The 23,236-nt window shown below is 60.5% G+C and overlaps 2 protein-coding genes across 4 annotated transcripts in view; one reads left to right on the top strand and one right to left on the bottom strand.

Moving 5' to 3' along the window:
* The window catches only part of UNK (unkempt family zinc finger), a 32,413-nt gene extending 25,313 nt beyond the window's left edge, over window positions 1-7,100 (top strand). Inside the window, exons 12-16 of the mRNA XM_018063793.1 lie at window positions 495-596; window positions 704-892; window positions 3,948-4,129; window positions 4,731-4,988; window positions 5,783-7,100. Of these exons, the coding sequence (XP_017919282.1) occupies window positions 495-596; window positions 704-892; window positions 3,948-4,129; window positions 4,731-4,988; window positions 5,783-5,938 (887 nt within the window). The 3' untranslated portion in view covers window positions 5,939-7,100. The remainder of the gene's footprint in view (window positions 1-494; window positions 597-703; window positions 893-3,947; window positions 4,130-4,730; window positions 4,989-5,782) is intronic.
* UNC13D (unc-13 homolog D) lies at window positions 8,107-22,974 on the bottom strand. 3 transcript variants are annotated; one of them, XM_018063791.1, is made up of 33 exons: window positions 22,927-22,974; window positions 22,452-22,596; window positions 21,671-21,706; window positions 21,334-21,441; window positions 21,187-21,246; window positions 21,032-21,098; window positions 20,642-20,822; window positions 20,072-20,116; window positions 19,898-19,966; window positions 19,653-19,722; window positions 19,390-19,494; window positions 19,199-19,291; window positions 19,021-19,124; window positions 17,537-17,654; window positions 17,304-17,428; window positions 17,095-17,185; window positions 16,957-17,013; window positions 16,774-16,871; window positions 16,621-16,672; window positions 16,412-16,542; window positions 16,221-16,341; window positions 15,724-15,867; window positions 14,906-15,004; window positions 14,597-14,803; window positions 14,331-14,399; window positions 12,701-12,780; window positions 11,339-11,444; window positions 11,186-11,257; window positions 10,763-10,846; window positions 10,547-10,667; window positions 10,230-10,353; window positions 9,555-9,751; window positions 8,107-8,841 (listed from the first exon to the last, which is right to left on the bottom strand). In XM_018063791.1, the coding sequence occupies exons 2-33, from the start codon at window positions 22,566-22,568 to the stop codon at window positions 8,717-8,719; spliced, it is 3,276 nt and encodes a 1,091-aa protein (XP_017919280.1). In that variant the 5' UTR covers window positions 22,569-22,596; window positions 22,927-22,974; the 3' UTR covers window positions 8,107-8,716. The 3 variants fall into 3 exon arrangements, 2 of the variants coding, with proteins under 2 accessions (XP_017919280.1, XP_017919281.1); XR_001919632.1 differs by lacking the exon at window positions 10,230-10,353 and having other exon boundaries at window positions 8,121-8,841; XM_018063792.1 differs by lacking the exons at window positions 22,452-22,596; window positions 22,927-22,974 and adding an exon at window positions 21,848-22,422 and having other exon boundaries at window positions 8,121-8,841.

Here is a 23,236-nt window from a genome sequence, read left to right as displayed (position 1 = left end):
GTCTGCCAGCTGTCCTCAGAGCACCTGGTCATTAGATGCTCCTACCTTCTCCTTAGCAGGCACGTGTGGGTGAGGCTTGGTGCCCGGTCCTCACGGGCACTGGGGTGACAGATGAGATAGGCCCTTCCTGCGCTCCCCGTTTGGCTCCGCAGAGCCCAGTGGATGGGTGCTGGGCAACTGCTAGGCACTAGCCACCGAGGGTCCAGAGACCTGCCCGCCCTCAGGGAGCTCAGGAGGAAGCCTGCCAGCAGGGACTTGTTTCCCCCGGGGCCAGCAAAGACGGCTTCAGAACGGAGAGTCATTGGAGCTGGACTTGGCCAGGGGTCGGTCTGGGTGGAGGAGCAGCCCAGGCATTATGGAGCCTTGAGATGAGGCAGGGCCAGGAGAAGAGGCAATTAAGGGCAGGTGGGTCCAGATGGCGGGGCCTGGAACCTGGGGACTGTGTGGCCCCTCGGGAGGCCAGCTGGCTCATACGCTTCTCACTTTACCTCCAGAGTCCGCGCTGGACGACCTCGACCTGAACGAGTTTGGGGTGGCTGCCCTAGAGAAGACCTTCGACAACAGCACAGTGTCCCATCCAGGCAGCATCACCATGGGTACTGGGCAGTGGGGGGCAGGGGTGGGGGCGGGCTCCTGGGGTCCAGCCTGGCCCCGCATGGCCCACCCAGCCCTCACTCGGTCCCCCTCCTGGCCTCTGTTGCAGGCGGCAGTCTACTGCAGAGCTCCGCGCCCGTGAACATCCCCGGCTCCTTGGGCAGCTCTGCTTCGTTCCACTCCGCGTCCCCGTCCCCTCCTGTCAGCCTCTCCTCTCATTTCCTGCAGCAGCCGCAGGGCCACCTGAGCCAGTCAGAGAACACATTTCTGGGGACCTCAGCATCCCATGGATCTTTGGGTAAGAGCCAGTATGGCTCCCTAAGGCCTGAGGCGGGAATCTGGGCTTTTGGAAAGTGCCTTTGGGCATTCTGTCCTGGCTGGAGGCAGTACAGAGTGGAGGTGAGAGCTGGGGATCTGGGGTCAGAGGTGAGTCAGGCCCCTTATCCACAGTGCTCTGAGCTGTGTGAACCTGGACAAGTGACTTAACCTCTCTGCCTTAGTTTCCTCTGTCATGTTGGTATAATGGCAGTACCACTTCGTAAGCTGGTGCTGAGGCTTAAATGATGCAAGTGAAGTGCCAGGTGCCAGACCAGTACACAGTGAGAAACATGGCCTCAGAGTTGCCAGGGCGTCCGTCTGCTCTTTATGCCAGTGTGATGGCTCTGCCCATTGCCCAGAGCTCCTGGAGGCCAAGGAGAGGTTGAACAGGCTCACCCCCAGCGCAGGGTGGCCTTCCTGGCCGGCAGAAGCGCCAGGGAGATACAGCTCTAACTCCAAAGGCTGTTTGCCAAATCCACCATTGGAACTGTGAGATCCGGGGCTCTGGAAGGCAGGTCAGAGCAGAGGGGCTAGAAAGGCGAGGAGGGGACCTGTGTGTATGAGCGGGGCCTGGTGAGCATTCACTGTGTAACAGACGCAAACCGTGACGCCCAGCCCGCTGCCTCTCGGTCACCAGCAACCACTGCTCTGACTCCCCCTCCAGCAGCTGTTCCCAGAGACCAGAAACACCCCCCCACCCTGAGGCCCCTGAGGGTGCTGGCCGTCCTGGTCACACTGAGCCTGAGCCTCTGAGGTGCGCTTTGACTTTCTGACCAGGTGTGGGTTCTGCCCTGATCTCTCTGGAGACACTTAGGAATGACGTTGAGCCGTCAGCTTTGGAGGCTTAGAGCTGTGTCTTTCTGACTTGCCTCACACATTCTGGAGGCATCTTGACTGTACTGGCCACGCATTCATTCAGTCCTTCCCCGCGTAGTTAACTGAGCAAGTATATGATACAGTGTGGGCTCAGGCATCCCTGCTGGCATGGTGCCATGGTCTGCTGGGGGAGGCACAGGCGCCAAGCCATGAGAGCGTACTTAGAGACCCTCACTCGTGTGGAGGCAAAGGGCCGGCTCTGTGACTCAGAATAATGGGGGGACCTAACCTGGAGGAAACACCACCTGAGTGAGAGGACAGAGGTGGTGGATTGCCTTGCCTCCAGGATGGGGCCGAGGGCCTTGTGTCTCCACGTGGGATGACACTGGTCACATGGCCATGCTTGTGTTGCTTGGAAGACAGACTTTCTTATATCCATTTGGTTCTGGAAAATCCTGGCTGGATTAGTGGGAAAAGGGGCAAGAAATAAGTCATTAAAGTGATGCATGTGGGCAGAATGCGGCCAGAGGTGGGTATAGGTCTCCCGCGGAAGGTGGGGCACCTCAGGGGCCACAGAGCAGGGGCTCACAGCATGAGCAGCTCAGCTCAGCTCAGCTCAGCTCAGGCGCGTCCAACTCTGCGACCCCACGGACCGCAGCTCAGGCGCTCAGGCGCGTCCGACTCTGCAGCCCCATGGACCACAGCTCAGGTCAGCTCAGGCGCTCAGTCGTGTCCGACTCTCTGCGCCCCACGGACCACAGCACGCCAGGCCTCCCTGTCCATCACCAACTCCCGGAGGCCACTCAAACTCATGTCCATTGAGTCCGTGATGCCATCCAGCCATCTCATCCTCTGTCGCCCCCTTCTCCTCCTGCCCTCAGTCTTTCCCAGCATCAGGGTCTTTTCAAATGAGTCAGTTCTTCGCATCAGGTGGCCAGAGTATTAGAGTTTCAGCTTCAGCATCAGTCCTTCCAATGAATATTCAGGACTGATTTCCTTTAGGATGGACTAGTTGGATCTCCTTGCAGTCCAAGGGACTCTCAAGAATCTTCAACAACAACATAGTTCAAAAGCATCAGTTCTTCGGCGCTCAGCTTTCCTTATAGTCCAACTCTCACGTCCACACATGACTACTGGAAAAACCATAGCCTTGACTAGAGGGACCTTTGTTGGCAAAGTAATGTCTCTGCTTTTTAATATGTTGTCTAGGTTGGTCATAGCTTTTCTTTCAGGGAACACACATCTTTTAATTTCATGGCTGCAGTCACCATCTGCAGTGATTTTGGAGCCCAAAAAAATAAAGTCTGTCACGGTTTCTACTGTTTCCCCATCTATTTGCTATGAAATGATGGGACCGGATGCCATGATCTTAGTTTTTAAGCCAACTTTTTCACTCTCCTCTTTCACTTTCATCAAGAGGCTCTTCAGTTCCTCTTCACTTTCTGCCATAAGGGTGGTAGTATCTGCATATCTGAGGTTGTTGATATTTCTCCTGGCAGTCTTGATTCCAGCTTGTCCTTCATCCAGCCCAGCGTTTCTCATGATGTACTATGCATAGAAGTTAAATAAGCAGGGTGACAACATATAGCTCTGACGTACTCCTCTCCTGATTTGGAACCAGTCTGTTTAAGCAGACACCCGCCAAATGGCCAGGTGAGGGCTGAGCAGATGAGGGCACTGGGTGAGCACATGGCTTAGCCTATCACAGAGCACAGGCCTTTACAGCCAGATGTCCTGACTGTACTGGCTCTCCCGCTTACTGTTCTGTGATTCCTGGCAACGTGTTTTATCTCCGTTTCCTTGTTGTAAAACAAGGGGGCTGGGCCCAAGGCTCCCTGAGCTCTTCTTGCTCCAGCTCTGCCATCATCTGAGGCTCTGACCCATGTCTTGCTTTCCTGAATCTCCTCCTGGGCCCTCACATCACGAGAAGGCTCCCCTTCCTCTAGCCTGGAAGTTGGGATCACAAATTACCACGCTCTCCGGCTGCTCTCCCTAGTTCCCTGAATCACCTTGGGAGGCAAGTGAGGGGAACCCTGCTTTACAGACAGGGATGCTGAGACGCAGAAGTAACAGGTGGTGCTTACACATCCCTGTGAAGTTCCCAGCCTGGCATTGCTGGAGCCTGGCACAGACAGCCCCCGGGAGCCCCCAGGCAGGGCTGACAGGGCCCAGGCCCAAAGCCCTTCAGAGCGCTGATGGCCCTCCCCTTCCCGGGGCAGGTCTGAATGGGATGAACAGCAGCATCTGGGAGCACTTTGCCTCTGGAAGCTTCTCCCCGGGCACTTCCCCTGCCTTCCTGTCAGGGCCGGGGGCTGCCGAGCTGGCCCGGCTTCGGCAGGAGCTGGATGAAGCCAACGGCACCATCAAGCGGTGGGAGGAGTCCTGGAAGCAGGCCAAGCAGGTACTGAGCTCCCAGGCCCACCCGCCTTCCCCAGGCCCCAGGGCATTCAGCCGGAGCCTGTCTTACATGGAGTGGGTGCAGGGGCTGGGGGAGCCAGGGGTCCCGGAGAGCAGGGCAGAAACGCGGCAGTTTATTCTCTCCCCCATGGAAAAACTTGCCTTGTCAGTTGGGACCATGGGGTGTTTGGTATCACAGGCCTGGAATCCCCTCTCCAAGCTGTTCGTTTGGTCTGGTCTCATAGTATCACATGCTTCTCCCCAGAAGTCCTGACTCCTGAGCTCTGGGTCCAGGGTTCTGGGTTCTGAGATGGGCCACAGCCTGCTTGCCCCTCGAGGTGCTGGCCAGCTCTGCCTGGCGCTCCCCTGCTCCGCTGGGCTTGGCCCCCTGCCCTGCCCACAGAAGGTCTCGCAGGTCCTGAAACTTCTCTTTTCTGCAGGCAGCATCAGCCCTCCTCCCTGCCCCCCTTCCCAGACACACCTGCCCCAGCTCCCAGCAGGCCTCACGGCCGCGGTGGCCCCCACGGGCCCCCAGAGACGCACTCTCGGGCAGGGGAGAAGGGTAGCGGGCCATCGTGACAAGGTGCTGCGTGTTGGGCCCACAGGCTTGTGATGCCTGGAAGAAGGAGGCAGAGGAGGCCGGGGAGCGGGCCAGCGCGGCGGGTGCAGAGTGCGAGCTGGCCCGGGAGCAGCGGGATGCCCTGGAGGTACAGGTGAAGAAGCTGCAGGAGGAGCTGGAGCGGCTGCACTCGGGCCCTGACCCACAGGCCCTGCCCGCCTTCCCCGGCCTGGAGGCCCTCTCACTCTCCACCCTCCACTCTCTCCAGAAGCGGCTGCGGGCTCACCTGGAGCAAGTGGACAAGGTCAGCACCCTGGGGAGCACGGGTGAGGCTGCATAGTGGCCTCGGCCAGTGCTGGGACTCAGATGGGTCCCTGCCTCTCGGGGTGGGCTACCCTCCTCCTGAGAGTTTCTGCCTCAGGTGAGCTGAACCAGGACGCCCGCACTGGGGAGGGGAGAGTGGAGGTAGGGGCGCCAGGGCCCACCCCCCTCTTGGGAGGGCAGGCCTGAGCGGAGCTGCGGTAGTGTGCCTGCATCCTAGGCTTCATCCTGACCACTTCCCTTCCTGGGAGCTCTGCACGCCAGCAGACGTTCCAGAATGTGAGGTCCCTGGGGCTCTTGTCTGCATTCCTCAGTGCCCTGCTGGGTCCTAGGAGCACGACCTAGCAGGGAAGAGCTTTCTTCCCTTCACTGGACTTCGGGCAGCCAGGCCCCACATGTGGCCCTGTCACCTCAGGCCCGGTGGTACCCTCTCCAGACCCCAGAGTTCTCACGGGGGACGTAGGGTCACTACAAGATCTAACAAGATGAGGCAGGAAGCCTCGGTGCGAGGAAAGGCCTGACCCTGTGGGAGCTGCAGAGCAGCCCTGGCCTTCCCGCACCCCACCGGGGCCCACTGGGCCACTGGCAGCTGAAGGCAGAGAGAGGGTGCCTCAAGGCGATGAGCCTGGCCTCTGACCCTGCCCTCTTGGGGGCTGTGAGCAGGCTCTAGAGCTCTGTGCCCCAGTTTCCTCACCCGAAGGGGTTGAGTGAAAGTTGAGGGAGCTCCTTGTCCCATGAGGGGCCAGGCCAGTGACTGTGGTGTCCCTTTCTCCGCAGGCCGTATTCCACATGCAGTCGGTGAAATGCCTTAAGTGTCAGGAGCAGAACCGAGCGGTGCTGCCGTGCCAACACGCCGTGCTGTGTGAGCTCTGTGCCGAGGGCAGTGAGTGCCCCGTCTGCCAGCCGAGCCGGGCCCATTCCCTCCAGTCGTGACCCTGCAGGCCCGGCCCCGGCCTGGCTCAGATCTTCTCACCTAGGACTTTTTAAAGTATATATATATATATATATATATATGTATGTATGTATGTATGTATGTATATGTATATGATTATGTATATGTATACATTTCTGTACGTGTGTAGGTATGCGTGGGCGGCCCGCGTGTGAACAGTGTGTGTATATCTGTACATAGATATAGACACACACTTTAAAACAGACTTACCAAGCACTTTTTAAAAGAAAAAAACTATTTTGCAGTTCTCCCCCTGCCCGCTCCCTACCTTTCCTGCTGCAGAGACAAAGTCCCCTCTTCTCCCACCAGCCTTCTGGCAGGGAATTTGTTTCTGTCTCTTTTTTATGTAGGAACTAACTATTTTTAACTTTTTCCTGGGGCCTGAGCAGGTCAGGGTGGAAGCTCGAGGGGGCCGAGGGGAGGAGACAAGCCTTCAGGGCAGGCCCTGTTCATCCCGCCTCCCCAGGCCAGGGCAACCGCCAGAGTGTGGAGGACCCAGGGGCAACCCTGGTTCCCAGCTGTGAGGCTGAGAGGGGGTCCATGCCCGCCGAGCTCCTAGGTTTACCAAATGTGTATTTAGTCTGGGCTGGCAGGCCAAAGCTGTGGGGCCAGCCCCACTCCCGACCCTGGGCCCTTGACGCTCCTCGAGGGGCAAAGCCCAGGCGTTCTACCCCTCAGGTACCTGAGGCCGGGGTCTTCCCCAGCCCTTCCCGCAGCCCTGGGCTCCTGGAGGCTGCCACTGCCCTCTCCAAACCCCCCGCGGCCCTTAGCTGCCCCCCAGCCCAGCACAGCCCTCCCCCTGGCAGCTAGCAGGGCAGTGGGCGGGGAGGAGCTGCGGACCGTGAGGACCAAGGCAGGGCCCGGCTCTGCCCTCCTGGCCAGGCAGGGCTCCGTATGCATTCCGTGGTGCTCTCTGAGTGCAGCTGGCGTCCTGCCCCAGTGGGGAGCAGGCGCCCGTGTGCATGTGTGTGCGTGCCTGTCTGATGTATGTTGTGTCTTAGCTTCCATTTTAAACATTGTTCTGTACAGAGAGATGCGGCAGGGGTGGGAGGGCAGAGTGGGCAGAGGGAGGCCACCCCGCTCCCCGCACGGGGTTCTGGGGTGGGAGTGAGAGGGCCGCCAAGGGTCTGGCCTGGCCCAGGCCCCAGCTTGGGCTTAGCACGAAAGGGCTTACAATGAATCAAGTGAAAACTTTTTTACAAAAATGCAAAAATCAAAGCTCCAGACATATTGGAAATAAAATATGAACTTGTGATGGCAGCTCGTTTACATGGGGGCGCGGGAGAGCGGGGCCCTAAATGAGGGCCTCTCCACTGTGCGCTGGCCTGGCACCCAGCTGGCTGTCCCACCCAGGCGCAAGGGCTGCTCCGGGCTCCTGGACGGTGTGTTCTCTGCCACAGGCCTGCTGGGGCCTTTAATCCTGGACCCAGAGACCGCCCAGGCCAGAGAACTCTTCAGAGCTCTGTCGTCAGTGGCAACTGGTATACCTAACTGTCTTCCAACAGACAAGGCCCTGAGTAGTTTCTCAGGAACAGACAGTGCCTGCTCATAAAAGCATCAAAAGAAGGGTGGGCCTGCCCCTTGAGGGAGCCTTCGGGCCACCTCCCTCCCCCTGCCTCGGAAACAGAGCTGCCCGGAGCCTTGGAGATGACCTTATCTGATCACCCCTGTGCAGACTCCGAGAGGTTAAGTGACTCAACCACGGTCAAGTGAATGACAGTGAACCCCAGGCTCTGACTCCCAGCCTGTGGGCCACTCCCCTAGGCAGGTCTGGGGTGCCATTCCTCTAAGCCCTGCTGTCTAGAGCGGCGCCTTGGACTCAGCGTGCGCTGGGGGAGGCCCCCTACTCCAGGTGCTCTCACCAGAGTGCCAGGTTCCCGTGCTGGCACCGGCCACAGAGCCTGGTATGTCTGGTGGGTGGTTTCTTCAAAGCCTTCTGCCAAAATACCAGTGATCCTAGTTGCCCCAGTCCCCGCCACAGCGTCAGTTACCTCCACGCCCGCCCGCCTCGCTGCTCTGTAACACGGGGGAGTGAGGGGTGGGCCGGAGCCCAGAATCGGGCAGCTCAAGGTCTCCTGAGGGCTGAGGAGGGAGTTTGCATGGCCTGACTGTAACCTGGGCCCCACTGCAGGCCAACACTTCATGTTTTGTGAGAGGACAGCAGATTGTTAGTTTGTTTTATTTTTGCTAAGACAGTTTCTAGGTAGTAGGCACTGTCCTCAGCAGAGTGGTCCTCAGCAGACATGCCAAACTGTCCCCACGGCCTACCAGTTCTCACCCTTCTGAGCCAGAAGGTCCCTGGCTCCCGGCTTGTCAGCTTGGGTGCTGGCAGGCCCCTCAGGAGGGGACCCAGGTTCCCTCCATCACAGGTGCTGAAGAATAGGCCCCAGGAGCCTGGCCCCCACCCCAGCGGCTAAAACAGGACACGGGGGCTGAGACCCTGCTCTGCCAAAGTAACTTCTCCCCAAGAGGGGGGCAGGGGTGAGGGAAGCAGACCGCTGTCCCCCCACCCCTGGGACGGGGCTTGCACGTAATGCTGAGGCCAGGACCAAAAGGAGGTGGGAGGGAGTATAAATACTGTGAACCGGGCTCCCATCACTGTGGGCGCCCAGCTCTGGCAGCAGGAGCCCCCACACGCTGGGGCTCCGCACACCCGAAGGGCCCTTTTGGGGTGTTAGGCCAGGCGGGAGGGTTGCCCTGCGGCGGGAGAACCCAGATTGGCCCCCCCCACCCCAGGGACTGAGCCTCCACCACTACCACTACCGCCCTGGCTGCAGGCTGTGCTGGTGGGAGGCCTGCTTGGCTCGCTGCCGCCGCAGCCGCACAAACGCCTGGGCCTCTCGGTCACCCTTCCGGCTCTCCAGCAGCTGCAGGATCAGATCCCCTGCGAAGAGAGGCGTTTGGGGGTCAGACTTGGGAGACGCAGCGCATGCCTGGCGAGTGGCCAGAGCTGTGGTCCCGCCCCGTCCTCCCGAGCCTAGGGATTGGCCCACCCAGCCACGCTCACAGGAGAGCCTGGCAGCGGCGCTGGCCCTAACTCTCAGCCCAGCTGCAGCGCAAGACACTGATGTGCCTCAGGTGGCAACCATGACCTTTTCATACAAAAACCTGGGGCCAGTTAACCAATGTGTGCCTCGGTTTGCCCATCAGGAGAACAGCAACAGCTGCCTCGCTGGGTGGTCGTAAGGGAGTGGTATGAGGGTTAATGTGTCCAGGGCTTAGAATGGGCTCATCACAAGTGCTCAGACACAATTCCTACTCCTCTCATCGAGCTCAGGGGCTGCTCTGCAGAAACATGCCCCCTGGGCAGAGAGATGGCCCCTGTCCCCAAGCAAAATGCGGTGTGACCTTATCCCACCAGGGAGAGGTGTGCACACCCAGCCTAGCTTAGACCATGGGTCCTTGATCAGACCTAAGATCTCAGCAATGCAAGCCCCACTCCGGCTCCACAGGCTTCCGCCTCCAGGGAGGTGTTCCTGATCCCCACATCGCTGCCTCTCTGGGGGCTCCAGAGCCTGGCAGCCCCTGCCCTGCATCCCCGTGCTGGGCCAGGCCCCGCACTCGCAGCCTCTGCCCTGCCCAAGGGCTCAGGCCTACCGTTGGGTGCAGGGTAGGTGAGGGGCAGGCGGGTCTGAGGCACTTCGCCAGGTTCCTCCATCCCTGTCAGGCCGGGCACGGAGCGCAGCGGCAGGAAGGCCTCCCCCTCCAGGTCATCAGTCCCCAGCCTGTCGTGGTCCAGCACCGTGAGCAGGAGGCACGCCCCGTCCTTCTGCAATGGCTCAGCAGGCACCAGGCTGGGCGGGGGGACAGAGTCAGCTCAGCTGCCCGCCCCGCACAGTGCCATGGTCACCCACCCCCGCACACAGGCTGGCCCAGACGGGTGGGGATTAGGATCACGTCAGCTCTCAGCCTGGCGTATCTTGGGGCACATGCTGTCATGCCTGCTCTGACTGTGAGCTGATGCTTTCAACCAGGGGCCCCTGTGTACCCAGGCACCCCGTCTTGTGGAACAGAGGACCTCAGAGACACCACCCTTCCCTGAAAGCAAGCCTCTCAGTCCAACATGTGGGAGGCATCTCCCCAACAGTGCCCCTTAACTCCACCTGCAGGAGTGCAGGCTTGAGGCATGTGCCAGCAAAACATTTGTCCCCACTGCCCCCTCCCTGGGACTCACACCGGGTCATCTGAAGGGAGCCCCTGGGCCCCAAATGGGAGGAGCAGGCCTGAGGAGGTCTAGGGTTGGGGAACACAGCCAGTGTAGGCACCACTCACAATTCAAAGGTCTCATCAAACAGTGGGTGAAGGTCCTTCTTGTGCTTTTGGGTCTCCCGGGGGGCCAGCTCAGGGAACTCATGCCTGGGTTCCAAGGTCAGCTGGACAAAGGGGTCGCTGGAGCCTGGCAAGTGGCCCGGGAGGAGACGTTGCCAAGGATGATACCCCAAGCCCTGAGTGCAGTCCGCACCCCAGCAGCGGTGCCCTGCCCACTAGCACTGCCCCCTCGTGGTGGTCCAGGGGAAACGCACCGAGCGCCAGGAACTCTGGGGGACCGAGCGCAGACACGGAGAGCGGCCGGGGCAGCCTCCACTCACCATTGGAGTCCAGGGGCAGTAGGTTGGAGGCGCTGAGCAGCTCCACACGCAGCTTCTGCTCGGAGGGGCGGTAGGAGGCCTTGACGGTGACGGCCCCGAGCTCCTCGGAGGTGGTTGCTGCCTGGGGGCGGGGCGCAGGGGCGGGGTCAGCGGGGGCCCAGCGGGTGGGGCGGGGCTCCAGGTGCGCGGTGACGGCGGCGGAGCGCGGGGCCTCACCTGCTGCTCGAGGCGGCAGCAGAAGTACTTGCTGACGAGCTCCCGACTGGAGGCCGCCTGCAGCTCCAGGTCCCTCTGCAGAGCCTGAGGAGGGGACACACCCTGAACCGTCACCCCCAACCGCAGCCCAGGGCTGCCCTGGCGCCCTGGGACCACAAGGCAGGGTTGGCCCTGCGACAGCCAGAGGCACCGACGCGGCGGGCTCCGCGGGTGTGTCTCAGCCGCCCTGCCCCAACCAGCTTTAGAAGAACTTCACGCTCGGTTTAAGGTTCTGCTGTTGCTGTCTTAAATTTTTCAGTTTTTTTTTTTTTTCTTAAGAAAGGGCCCATATTTCATTTTGCGCTGAGCCCTGTAGATTATGCAGCAGGCCCTGGACACAGGCGAGCACAGGAAGCTGTGCGCCAGCTCACCCAAAGGCCCTACCTGAAAGGTGGCGGTGTGCAGGGCCTCGGGCGGCAGGCCACAGCCCTCTGCGTAGAAGCAGATCTCCAGGTTCTAGAGGGAGCAGAGAGGTGAGAGATGAGCCCCTCCAGGCACTCGTCCCAGCAGGGTCATCATCGTTGTCACTGGTGTTACCTGTAGTGCAAACTTCAGCCTGCTACAGGCCAGGGGGCAGCTCCGCTGGGAGGCAGCCACCTCCGCCAGCACCGAGAGCGTGTGTGTCCAGAGCAGACTCAGGAGGCTGGGGGGACGTGCAGAGGGACGCAGGACCGGAGGACAGAGACGGGAGCCAAGATGCTCTTGAGAAAGGGGAGGCCTCGGGGCCCCCCGGGCCTGTGCCCAGGTCTGCCCCGCCCCCACCCTCCACCTGGTGGGACTTCACTGGTGGGACTAGGACCTGGGGCACAGGCAGGGTAGGGAGGGAGGGCTGTCTCCTGAGGGAAGAGGGGGTAAGGGGGCAGTCAGGCCCAGTCCTATCTACAAGCTAGTGAAGAATCCTCGTGGGATTATCAAACCTCAATAAACAAGGGGGGAGGGGTGGTCCCCCAATGACAATCTTGAGTGAAGATGCGAGTGGCCAAAATGAATAAGATCTTATGGATCAGCAGGTACTACTTGCAGGGAGAAAAAAAAATAGCAAACCAAGCCACAGTCCATCCTAATAATGACCTGAAGTAACTGACTTGTCAAAGTAGAGTCAGGCAGAGAAACATACACAAAAAATGTGTGCTTAAGAATGGGGGAGGTCTAGGGGCTTCCCTGGTGGTCCAGTGATTAAGACTCTCTGCTCCCAATGCAGGGGGTCTGGGTTTAGTCCCAGGGAACTAAGAGCCCACACACAGCAACTAAAGAGCCCTCAGATGGGCTCCCAAAGCTGTGCTGCCCCAGAGGGAGAGGAGCAGGCCTCCGGGGGCCAGCGGCCCCATGTGGGGGACCAGTTGGCATCATCGTCACTGTCGTCACAGCGGCTCAGTCACCGACCACTTCCTTTGTTGCAAGCTCTGTTCTCAACACCTCACATGACTCATTTAGTCCTCCACAGAGGCCAGAACTATGATCAACTGCACAGAAAACTTGAGTGATCTGCTCAAGGCCATCCACCAAGCAGCAGTGAAGCTGGAGTCTGAATTGGGGTCATCCAGAGCCCACACCCTTGACCTATACCCCCTGCTGCCTGTGTGTGGGGCCCTGCTCCAAGAGACCCTAATGGGAAGCTCTCCTGGAACATGGGAGAGGAACACCAGCTTCCAGGAATATTAGGGAGGCCAGAGCTGCAGCCCCCAGAAGATGCAGCCCAGGGCCAAGGGAGGGCGACCGGCAGGTTTCAGCTCAGCCGGAGGTGAAGTGGCTTGTGCAGTCCTGAGCTCCCTGACCCGGGCAGCGAGCATTTTAAGAACCCGGCTGCATTCTCCCCCGAGGATGGATGCTGAGGCCAGGAAGGAGGGGCAGGAGAGGAGGAAGCGGTGGGACACGGCGGGGCAGGCAGCTGCTACAGACCTGCTGAAGTTCTCCTGCACCAAGTTGGTGTTCATGTAGCAGAGCTTCACCTCCAGGAACTTCATCAGAGGCAGAATGGCCTGGGGAGGGTAGCAGTATGTCTGGCTCTGGCCCATTTGGGTCCCATCCCCATCCCCTCACCCTGGCCCAGAAAGAAAACAGGGCCAGGAGCTTTCCTGCCCATCGGTGGAATGTCTGCAGAGCTGACCCCGGCCCCAGTGGGCTCCAGCCACGCTGGCCTCCCCTATAGCCCTTGAACCTGCCAGGCCTGGTCCTGTCTTTGTCCGTGCTATTCCCTCCCACAGAAATCCTCATGGCTCCTTCTCTTGCTTCCTTGAGGTCTTGACTCAGCTGTTACCCTCTGAGTAAGGCCTTCTCTGGCCACTATCTAAAACCACAGTCCTCAGGGACTTCCCTGGTGGGCCAGTGGTTAAGACTCCATAATTCTACTGCAGGGGGTTTGGTTTCCATACTGGTCAGGGAACTAAGATCCCACAAGTCACATGGTGCAGAAAAAAAAAAAAAAAAAGCAATCCTTTGATCCTTTCCATTCCCTTGTTTTTTCTCTAGAGAGTTTATCATTGTCTAATACATATGAGCTTCCCAGGTGGTGCTAGTGGTAAAGAACCTGCCTGCCAATGCAGGTTAGACGTAACAGATGAGGGTTCGATCCCTGGGTCAGGAAGATCCCCTGGACGCGGGCACGGCAACCCACTCCAGTATTCTTGCCTGGAGAATCCCATGGACAGAGGAGCCTGGTAGGCTACAGTCCAGGGGGTCGCACGGAGTCAGACATGACTGAAGCGACTTAGCACACATAAATGCATAGACATATATACATTTATACACACACGTATGTATAGTTCCAATAATGGCTACAGTGACAGTTTATACTTAGCTCTTTTTTAACCTCGCTTACTAGAATGCAAACTGTAGGAAGGCAGGGATTCTTATCATGGTGTCCACTGATGTATATCCCCAGTGTCTAAATCAATACCTGGGACAAAGTGGGTGCTTAAATAGTTGATGAATTAATAAGTAACATTCTCCCAAACCCTGATAGTTCAGTTGGTAAAGAATCTGCCTGCAATGCGGAGACCTGCAAAGGAGACCTTGGTTCTATTCCTGGGTTGGGAAGATCCCCTGGAGAAGCAAAAGGCTACCCACTCTAGTATTCTGGCCTGGAGAATTCCATGGACTGTATAATCCATGGGGTCACAAAGAGTCGGACAAGACTCAGCGACTTTCACTAGTCTCCCAAACAGTCACAGGTGCACATTACTATCCCTGATTGCAGATGTGGAACCTCAGGTCAGCTGGCCTGAGTAACCAGGACAGTCATGTGACTAGGCAGTTGAGAAGGATGCAGGGCTATCTGGCTGCAAAGTCTAAGCACTCCCCTACTGCACCCCCCACACTGTCAGTGCTAGGAGAGCCTGTGGGATGACCCAGCCCCACACTCTTAGCATCCAAGGAGGAAACTGAAGCCAGGAGGGAACATTCCTTGCCCACGTCTGGGGAGTTTAACTCTGACACCTCACAGCCTTCAGCCCCCTGCCCACCCTAAGCCCCTTGGCAATCCCTGACCCATGCTGCTGGCAAAGGTCAGTGAGCAGGGCGGGCCACTCACGTCTTCAGGCAGGACGGACTCCCTGATGCCCACAAGTTTCTGGATGTGCTTGGCAATGCCCGCCTCCAGCTAGAGACACAAAATGGAAAGAGGGAGGCCAAGGGCATGAGTCGGGGCGGGGGCGGGTGGCGGTCAGGAGAGGTTGCTTGGGGCCTGTGTTTAGGTTCAGGAAGAGGAGAAGGCGGGGCACTGACCCCAGTCCTGCTGGGAGAGGACTTCAGGCTGCTGTTGGGTGGGGCGGGGTCACTGTGGGTCCAGCAAACTACCTGCTTGGCCAAGGTGCGGACGCCAGTTCGGATCTCATGGCCCAGCCCAGCCAGGGCGCCCTGCAGCTGGGCATGCAGCGTGTTCTGCAGCTGCTCCTGCTCCAGCACAGCCCCCACCCGCTGCTCCAGCGCCTCCCATGCCAGCTGGGTGGGCAGCTTGCCGATCACCAGCCGCAGCTGCTCCATGTCATTCACCACCACGCACAGCTGCAGGCGGGCAGGGGCACAAGGAGACAGGCTTTACTGAATAGTATCAGCACTGGCCGGCTCCGCCCCCAGCCCAGGCCAGCCCCCAGCTCCGGCCCTTACCATGTTAGCCGCCTGGCCTTGGTCCTTCTGGCCTGCAGAGAGCTCCTGGGCACGGGCCTTTATAAGGCTGCAGTACACCAGGGCCAGCCGACAGGTGTCCTGGGGTGAGGAGGGGATGATCAGTTTGGTGGGGGAGGGTGCCAGGAGAGGCAGGTAGCGGAGGGACAGGAACCTCAATGTCCTGGGCAATTTAAGGTGGAGTGTTCTGGATGCTGCTAGGGTGAGAACTGGGACTTCCCAGGTAGCTCAATGGTAAAGCAGCCACCTGCCAATGCAGGAAACATAGGTTTGATCCCTGGGGTGGGACGATTCCCTTGGAGAAAAGTGAAGTGAAAGTCACTCAGTCATGTCCAATTCTTTGCAACCCTGCGGACTATACAGTCCATGGAATTTTCCAGGCCAGAATACTGGAGTGAGGGGCCTATCCCTTCTCCAGGGGATCTTCCCAACCAAGGGATTCAACCCAGGTCTCCCTCATTGGGAGCAGATTCTTTACCAGCTGAGCTATCTATCAGGCAAGCCCTTCCCCTGGAGAAGAAAATGGCAATCCACTCTAGTATTACTTTTTTTTCCTCCTAGTACTTCAATCCCACTCCAGTATTCTTGCCTGGGAAATCCCAGGGACGGAGGAGCCTGGTAGGCTAAAGTCCATGGGGTCACAAAGAGTTGGACACGACTTAGCAACTAAAATAAAGAAACCAGTGGCTAAGACTCTGTTCTCCCAATGCAGGGGCTCAGGTCCAATCCCTGCTCAGGGAAACAGATGAGAACTTGGGTGAGAACTTGGGAGAAATGGTGGAGTGGGAATGAGGCTGTACCTCCACAAACTTGACAGTGATCATGAAGGCCTCCTCCGGGTCAGGCCAGTTCAGCTGCCGGGCGGTGTGGCTGATCTGGGCGAAGCAGGTGGACAGATCCACAGCGGAGGTGCTATGCTTGGTCAGTTCCCCCAGGGGCACCAGCTAGGAGATGGGGGAGTGTGTAGAAAGGAGAGTTCAAGGCTTGCCAAATCCTCCCTGCTTGCATCTGCAAGCATCCATAGTTCATACAGCCAGCAAGCTCAGAGCTGGGCAAGGGGCTGCAAGGCACACAAGCAGGGCTCCGCTCAGAGCCCGCAAGCTGCCAGGATGAGCCTTTATGGGAAGCCACGGTTCACCCTGGAGTAGTACAGGAGACAGCGTTTCACACCTGAACTGGCCTCAAAAGCAGTGCTCAAAGCTGGTTAGCCGCTTCCGCACCTGCTGCAAGGTCCCGGCAGAGCTGAAAGCCACACCCCCAAATCTGGGACTCCGCCCCTAGCAGGCCCCACCCCTACCTGGTCCATCTGTACAGCGCGCTGCACGCGCGCCAGGGCTACACTGTAGGTTTTCTGCAGCCAGGACGGGATGGCCGGCTGGAACCAGCGGTGGAAGCCTTCCAGGGCCAGGACACCATCCCTGGGGAGAGCGGGGGGTCAGCCTGGGGAGCTGCGAGCCCTCCTCACCCGGCAGCCAGTCGACTACCCACCTCTCCGAGGGGTGCGGGCCCAGCTGGTAGAGCTCCTTGAGGCTGACGTAGAGCTGGAACAGGCTCTCGCCCAACTCCGGGGTCACCGAGCCGCCCACCATCGCGATGTAGTCTTGCACCCGCTTGGCCACCTGCGGAGGGAAGGCGTGGTGGGCGGAGCTCCAGAGGCACGTGCGGGAGGCTCGGCCGCGGGACACGGGGAGCCTCACCAGCCACTGCAGCTCCAGGAAAGCCATGGAGAAGAGGTCGATCTTGAGCACGCTGGAGGAAAGGCAGCAGGCGTGACCTGGCGGCACACAGCCGGGTCCCTCTGGACCCCGTGCGAGCCCCCATGCACCGCCCCGGCCCCACCACCCGCTCACTTATGGAAGATCTTGTTCCACGTGCGCTGGCACTGGTGCAGGTCCCCAATGATGTCCTGTACCAGGCTCAGTAACGCCTTGCCCATCTCCAGCAGCCCCTGGCAGGGACAGAAATGAGCCAGGCAGGGCTTCAAGCGGTGGGCATCTGGTCCCACCACCTACCACCTGGCATGAGCCCCTCACCTGCACCATGGGCTGATGGTGCTGCTGCTTCAGGTGGAACCATCCCACGGTGCCAGCCTGGGGGCAGAGAGGCCGTGAGCAGGGAGGGGTGCCAGGCCCAGGCACACGCCCTCCCCACCCCCAGGACAGACACCGTACCCGCAGTGCCTCAGTCACCAGGCTGGGCAGGGGAGCGCTGTCTGGGCACAGTTCCCCAAAGGCCTTCATCTTGCACATCTGTACCAGGACCCTGTGGGGATGGAGAGCCATGTCCAAGATGCCGCTGCCCTATGGCCCCCCTCATTCCTCCTGGAGACGGCCATCCTTCCCAGAGGTGCCCCCGAACGGGGGCGGGAGTCACCACCAACCTGAGAAGGGACTGCAGCCGGGCTGGGGAGTCAGGCACCGAGAGAGGGAAGACAGACCGGAACCTCCGGATGAGGGAGAGGCCATAGGCCAGCAGGGAGCTAAACGAGGTGGCCAGCTCCTCCAGCTGCAAGGCCCGGAAGGTTCCATGAGGCAGGGGCTGCTTTAGGGGGCCGAAGCCATTCCCTGAGCCTTGCCCGCCCAACACCTCCCCCCGCAGCTCCCTCCAGCCCACCTGCTCGGCCTTGAGCCGGCCCTGGATCCACTGGTACTCGATGCTGGTGATGGGGAACAGGAGGCAGCTGCTAGGGAACTCCAAGCTCTGGTAGAGACGGCTGTAGGCCAGCCACTGCCTGCGGTGGACAGGAAGCCCTCAGCCAGCTGGGGACCTCCTTTCCCACGGCTTGCCTGGCCTGGGGGAGGGGGTCAGGGGTGGACAGTGCCCAAACCTCTCCAGCCCTGCTCCACCCCAAAACCTCCCAGGGTTTCTCATCAGCCTGTAGAGGCTGAAAACCAGTAACTGAAAGTAACCCATGGGATTGCTTTTGTTCCCATAGTGAAAATGCTCAGTCATGTCCAACTCTTTGCGACCCCACGGACTATACGGTCCATGGAATTCTCCAGGCCAGAATCCTGGAGTGGATAGCCATTCCCTTTGCCGGGGGATCTTCCCAACCCAGGGATCGAACCTGGGTCTCCCGAATTGCTGGCAGATTCTCTACTGTCTGAGCCACCAGGGAAGCCCTTTGTTCCCATAAGGGCTTTTCAAAACATGTAAATGAATTGCCCCGTCTCTTAAATTAGAATATTTGTGATTTTAAAATTCAGGACTTCTTGCTTCTTTCAAAAAATCAGATTTGGAGACTTGAGCCTTCAAGTCCAAGTCCAAGTCCAAGTCAGCCAGAACATCCCTTTAGAGAGCTGAGGGGAGACTTCACAGAGGGGGCTGAGCGGAAACAAGTGGGAGGCTGAAGGAGGCTGGGGCAGCACAGCTGCGCTGGACAGGCCTCTGCCATCCGGGGACGCGGCGCCACCAGCAGTCCTGCTGGGGCCCTGGGGCTGGGGTGGCAGACTCAATTGCCCAGGACTCAGGTGATGTCAGGGAGTGAAGTGTCCAGAAGGCAGCCATGATGGACGATGGACAGGGGAAGCTAGGCTTCCCTGCCCTTGACCCCCTGCCGCCCAGCAAGGCGACAGCCCTGCAGCTTCGGCATGAATCTTTCATGGGAAGCCGGAGATGTGAATCTGCATGGAAAATCTCCAGCTTTTAAGAGCTGGCGACTGGACTTCCCTAGTGGCCCAACGGTTACGAACCCACCTGCCAACGCAGGGGACACAGGTTTGATCCCTGGTCTGGGAAGATGCCCCATGCAACTAAGCCCATGTTGCTACAGCTACTGAAGCCTGCACGCCCTGGAGCCCTGCTCTGCAACAAGAGGAGCCCCTGCAGTGAGAAGCTCACACGAGACAACTAAAGAGTAGCTGCTCTGCTGCCGCAGCTAGAGAAAAGCCCGCAGACAGCGACAAGGACCCAGCGTATTGAAAAACAAATTGAGTCAGCCGGCAACTGACTCACAACTTAAAATACACAGTTTGGGCCCCAAACAGATCTCTGGAGGGTTAGACAGGGGCTGCCAGCCTGAAGGAGGGCAAGCATGGAGGGAGCGGGTGGCGCAGTGCAGACAGCCCTCGGGTACTCTGGCTGGGCTGGGCACTCACGCCAGGGACCGGTGGAAGTCCGACAGGTCCTTCTGCGTGGCATGGAGGAAGAGAATGGTGGCCGCCTGGGAGCTCAATGACCCGTCCCAGGAGGTGCTGCCAGCCTGAGGAGGCAGGTGAGGGGTGTCAGGACCTGGCAGGCAGGCCCTGGCCCCACCCGGCCCTAGCAGGGCAGTACCTGGTGCTGGGTGACCTCATGGGACACCAGCTGCTGCAGGAGGTGGAGGTGGACTGTGTAGCTGGGCTGGGAGCGGCTGGCCTTGGTGGCTCTCTGCAGGTGGGCGGGGGCGGCAGCGGCCCAGCATGGCTGTGAGCAGAGGACCCCACGCCTGGGCCAGCCCCTCCTCCCCGCCCAGCCGGGCCGCCTACCCGCTTGTGGATAAACTGGAACTGGAGGTGACACTGGCCGCGGTCCGGGTAGGTGTCCGTGCAGGGCTCCAGGGGGTACCAGTGATCCTCCCGGCAGCGCAGGTCCTGGCGGGCCGGGCAGGCAAGAGGTGCCCACGCCCTTGAGCCGCAGGAGCTGCTCACGCTTGGGGGTCAGGGAGGCGATGGGAGGCAGACCCCAGGCTCCGCCCGGTGCAGACCTGGAACCCCTCCCTTGGACCCCTCGTCACCCCCACTCCACTCACCTGTAGTCTGAGAACTACGTTCCCCAGGAAGTCGTCCTGGCCTTTTTCCTTCCGGGCCTCCTTAAATATCCTGTCCCAGGGAGAGGGGCTGAGAGCCTGGCCAGGTCAGGCTGGGATCTGCTCCCTCCCTCTGGCCACCTGGGCGCAGCCAGGGCCTGCAGCCCAGCCACTGGGGTACACGTTGCGGGGGGTGCGGGCAGAAGGAGCCCTGATTCCTTCCCCAGGGAGGACCCCACGGCACTCACCTTCGCAGCCCATGCAGGTCTGTGAGCTCCCCGAGCTTCTGTCTGACGGACTCCACGGCGTCCATGTCCCTGGTGTGGGCAGAGGCTTCAGCAGGAGGCGGATAAGGTGTCCTGGGAGCCCCCGGCCCCTTCTCTTCCCCACCCTAGCGGGCGGGATTGGGGCCCGACCCTCACCACATGTCCAGATGAAAGCTGGCGTTGCTTATGTCCTCAAACTCTCTGTAGTGAGAAAAGAGCATGGCTGAGGGGCTTGGATAGCTAGGCCCCCTGACCAGGCCACTGGACCCCAGGCTCAAGCCTGCCATCCTCAAAGTCAGTTCAGTTCAGTTCAGTCACTCAGTCGTGTCCAACTCTTTGAGACCCCATGGGCTGCAGCACGCCAGGCCTCCCTGTCCATCACCAACTCCCGGAGTTTACCCATGTCCTCAAAGCTACCCATCCTCAAGTCTTAGCCCTTGCCTGCAAACTCCTCCTTCTCAAATGTATCGTCCCCTTCTGCATCCCCATTAACCCACCCGTGCCTGACCCCCTCTCCCCCAGCACGTGGCATTTATGCCACTGCCCTGCCCTATCTGGCCTCCGGTCTGTCTTCCCTGCCTTGGGAGCAGCCTCCACCTCCGGTCAAGCCACGCTCTCTCCCCCAAGCCAGGAAGTCCCGCTGATCTCACTGATGGGGGCCACCACCCCACAGCCGAGTAGCCCCTGACGACCAGAGCGGGTGGGAGTCAGGGCAGGGCCACGTACAGGATGAACGTCTCGTCCCACACAGGGTTGAGGGTCTGGGTGATGACCTGGGTGCGGTGCGTCTGCTCTTCGGGGATGGTGTGCCTCACCACGGCCTTCTGCCGGCGCCGGAGGCCTGGGCTGCCCCCGGACACCGTCATCCCCTGCTCGATGCCCAGCAGGCAGTAGGGGTCACTGAACCCTGGGGAGGAGGGGATGGGGGAGGCAGTAAGGGTGTTGGCTAGGCTCCCAGGGAGAGTCCTTATCACCCCCTCCCCATCCAAGGGCCAGGGGCCAGCAGCCCCCAGCTGAGCCCCAGGGGATGTTTGGGGGATGGGAACTCTGGGACAGGCTGTGACGGGGAGAGGAAGGAGCCAGGAAGAAGGCCCCGGGTCCCCATCGCCTACTCACCGCTGACATCCTTGCCCAGGATACCCTTAGCTTGTTTCACCGTTGCTTTCAGACAAAAGACTGGTTTCTGGAGTGACAGGAGGTGGGGGCTGAGTCCCCGAGGGAGCTGGCCCTCCCAGCCCCCCTGATGGCCCAGGGTGGCCCTGGCGGGTTACCTCCAGCTGCTGGACGCGCTTTAGCATCTGCTGATGCTCCTCGGGCTCCATGCGGAAGGCCTGGTGGGGCAGGAGTGTGGGAAGCTGGGGGCACGGGGTGGGGGCGGCCAGGCTGCAGGGAGGCGGGCAGGAGGGGGCTGGGCTCACCTCCTGCAGGTACCGCAGCAGCTCGGAGGACTCCCCCACATGGTTGGGCTCCGGCTGCCCCAGCCGGTACAGGACGGTGTAGAGAGCTTCCTCGTAGAGCAGGGCCCGCTGAGACATGGCAGGGTCACCGCGGGATCCCCCGTCCACCCACCACCACAAGGTCTGAGCGCCACCAGCCACCCTGGCACCCAGGGCACATGCCCGAAGCGGGGACCAGGTGTCTGAACGCACAGGGAAGGGAGAGGGTTGAGACCCAGCCTTGGCAGGGGGCTGTTTGGGAGGATGCTGGCCCGCTTCCCAGCGCCCCTCTATACCCCCGAAACACCCTGATTCTTACCTCCTCAGGCAACAAGTGGTGGGATGAAGGCTCGATCTGGGGAGCGAGGCAAAAAGACAGGGTGTCCCAGAGGCCAGGACCGGGGTTTGGATGCCCGTACGACTCCCCACAGGGCAGGCCCAGCCTGAGGGCTCGGGGGCCCCAGCATCTGGCGTCCAGCCCAATGGTGCCGCGCACCTGTTCCTGCGGCAGGCCTCCTGGGGGTCCGGCCCCTGAGCCACCTTCCTTGTCCCCTGGCCTGCCATGGCTCGGGTCCATCAGTTCTCAGCTGCCCTCCGGCAGCGTGAGCTCAGCACGGCCCTTGGCCCCAACCTTCCTTCCTTCCTTCCCCAGAGGAAACAGGGCTGCTTATCGGCGGCTCCGCTCCGCACCCCAGCGGCGGAAGTGAGGCCCAGCAGCGAGGTATGAGACCGGGGGTCATGCCCAGCGGGCCTGGGGGTTGCTCAGCAGGTCCCCCAAAGCCCAGCCCACAGCAGCGATACTTGTTGCCTAATGGAGCCCATGGAACTGGAGGAGCTCAGGACAGCCAGCAGGGGTAGGGGCAGGTGCCGTGGGTGGAGGCCCACCAGAGGGAGGGGTCTCAGAGAGGCTCAGACCCTGGGCCTGAGGCTCTGGGGAGCCCAGAGAAACACCTGTTCCGCTGACCCGGATCCCAAAGGCTCCACCTGGGGCTGGGGTAGGGCCAGAGAGAGGAGCAGAGCCGCAAGAGGTGGGGCCCGGCACCCAGAGCCAGCAGAGCCCCACCCAGGCCTGCTGGGCTGCCCACTGAGGTCCCTCCTACCTCCTGAGCCCGTGGGGGCCGGGGATCCTGCAGATCTCTGACCCCGCGGCGCCTTATCTTGATGGCCTGGCGCAAGAGGGGAGGGCGCCTCTGGGGCCGGGAGAAGAGCGTAGCCATGGTGTTCAGCCCAGCCCTTCCTCTCCGCCTGGGGGAAGATAGTGAAGCCACAGGGTTATGCAAAGAGCCCGGGGCTGCCACCCGGTTCCAGGGGAGGGGGAAGGAAGGGCAGGCCCTGGGGGAGGGTCAGGTCAGGGTTTCATCACCTCGGGGTGGGGGCCCCTGGCTCCCTGGCCCCTGCACCTTCCTCCCTGGGGCTGGCTGGGATACTGGGAGGAACCTGGGCGGACTGCAGGCAGAGGCAGGCTGCTCGGCCGCAGCCTCCCATACAGGGGCCCCAGGGATTGTCCAGCACTATCCAGGAAGGGGCTTGAGGGCAGGGGGACAGCAGCCCCCCGGGTGACTGAGGGAGGCCCACCTGGCTGGTCCTCACCCGCAGCTTCCCTGGAATGGGCCGGAGACCTGGAGTTGGGGTGGGGAGTGGGCAGGGCACAGGGTGGGGACCCGGAGAGGCGTTTCCCCCTGGGGCCAGCCAACTGCTCAACCTGCTCTGCTCCACAGGTGACATTCCACCAATCTGACGAGGCCAGGCTGTGCCAGGCAGGGACGGCCCTACGGCCCCTGCCCCCACAGGGAGGGCGTCCTCTTCAAATGCCCTTGCAGAGGGTTTTGCCAAGCCCAGGGGCTGCTGGGCAGGGCTGGCCAGAAGGTAAAGGTTGGGGAGGTGA

The sequence above is a fragment of the Capra hircus genome, chromosome 19 (assembly GCF_001704415.2).
Source record: "Capra hircus breed San Clemente chromosome 19, ASM170441v1, whole genome shotgun sequence".
Lineage (NCBI taxonomy): Eukaryota > Metazoa > Chordata > Mammalia > Artiodactyla > Bovidae > Capra > Capra hircus.
Note: the sequence above shows the minus strand (reverse complement) of the source record. Positions and strands in the feature narration are given on the sequence as shown.

Excerpts from the sequence above, each read along its gene's own strand:
- UNC13D (XM_018063791.1), bottom strand. The coding sequence starts at position 22,568 with ATGGCTACGCTCTTCTCCCGGCCCCAGAGGCGCCCTCCCCTCTTGCGC. Across the intron at positions 21,442-21,670 it reads ACCACTTGTTGCCTGAGGAG|CGGGCCCTGCTCTACGAGGA; the intron begins GTAAGAATCAGG and ends GCCATGTCTCAG. Across the intron at positions 17,186-17,303 it reads CGGCTGCAGTCCCTTCTCAG|GGTCCTGGTACAGATGTGCA; the intron begins GTTGGTGGTGAC and ends CCATCCCCACAG.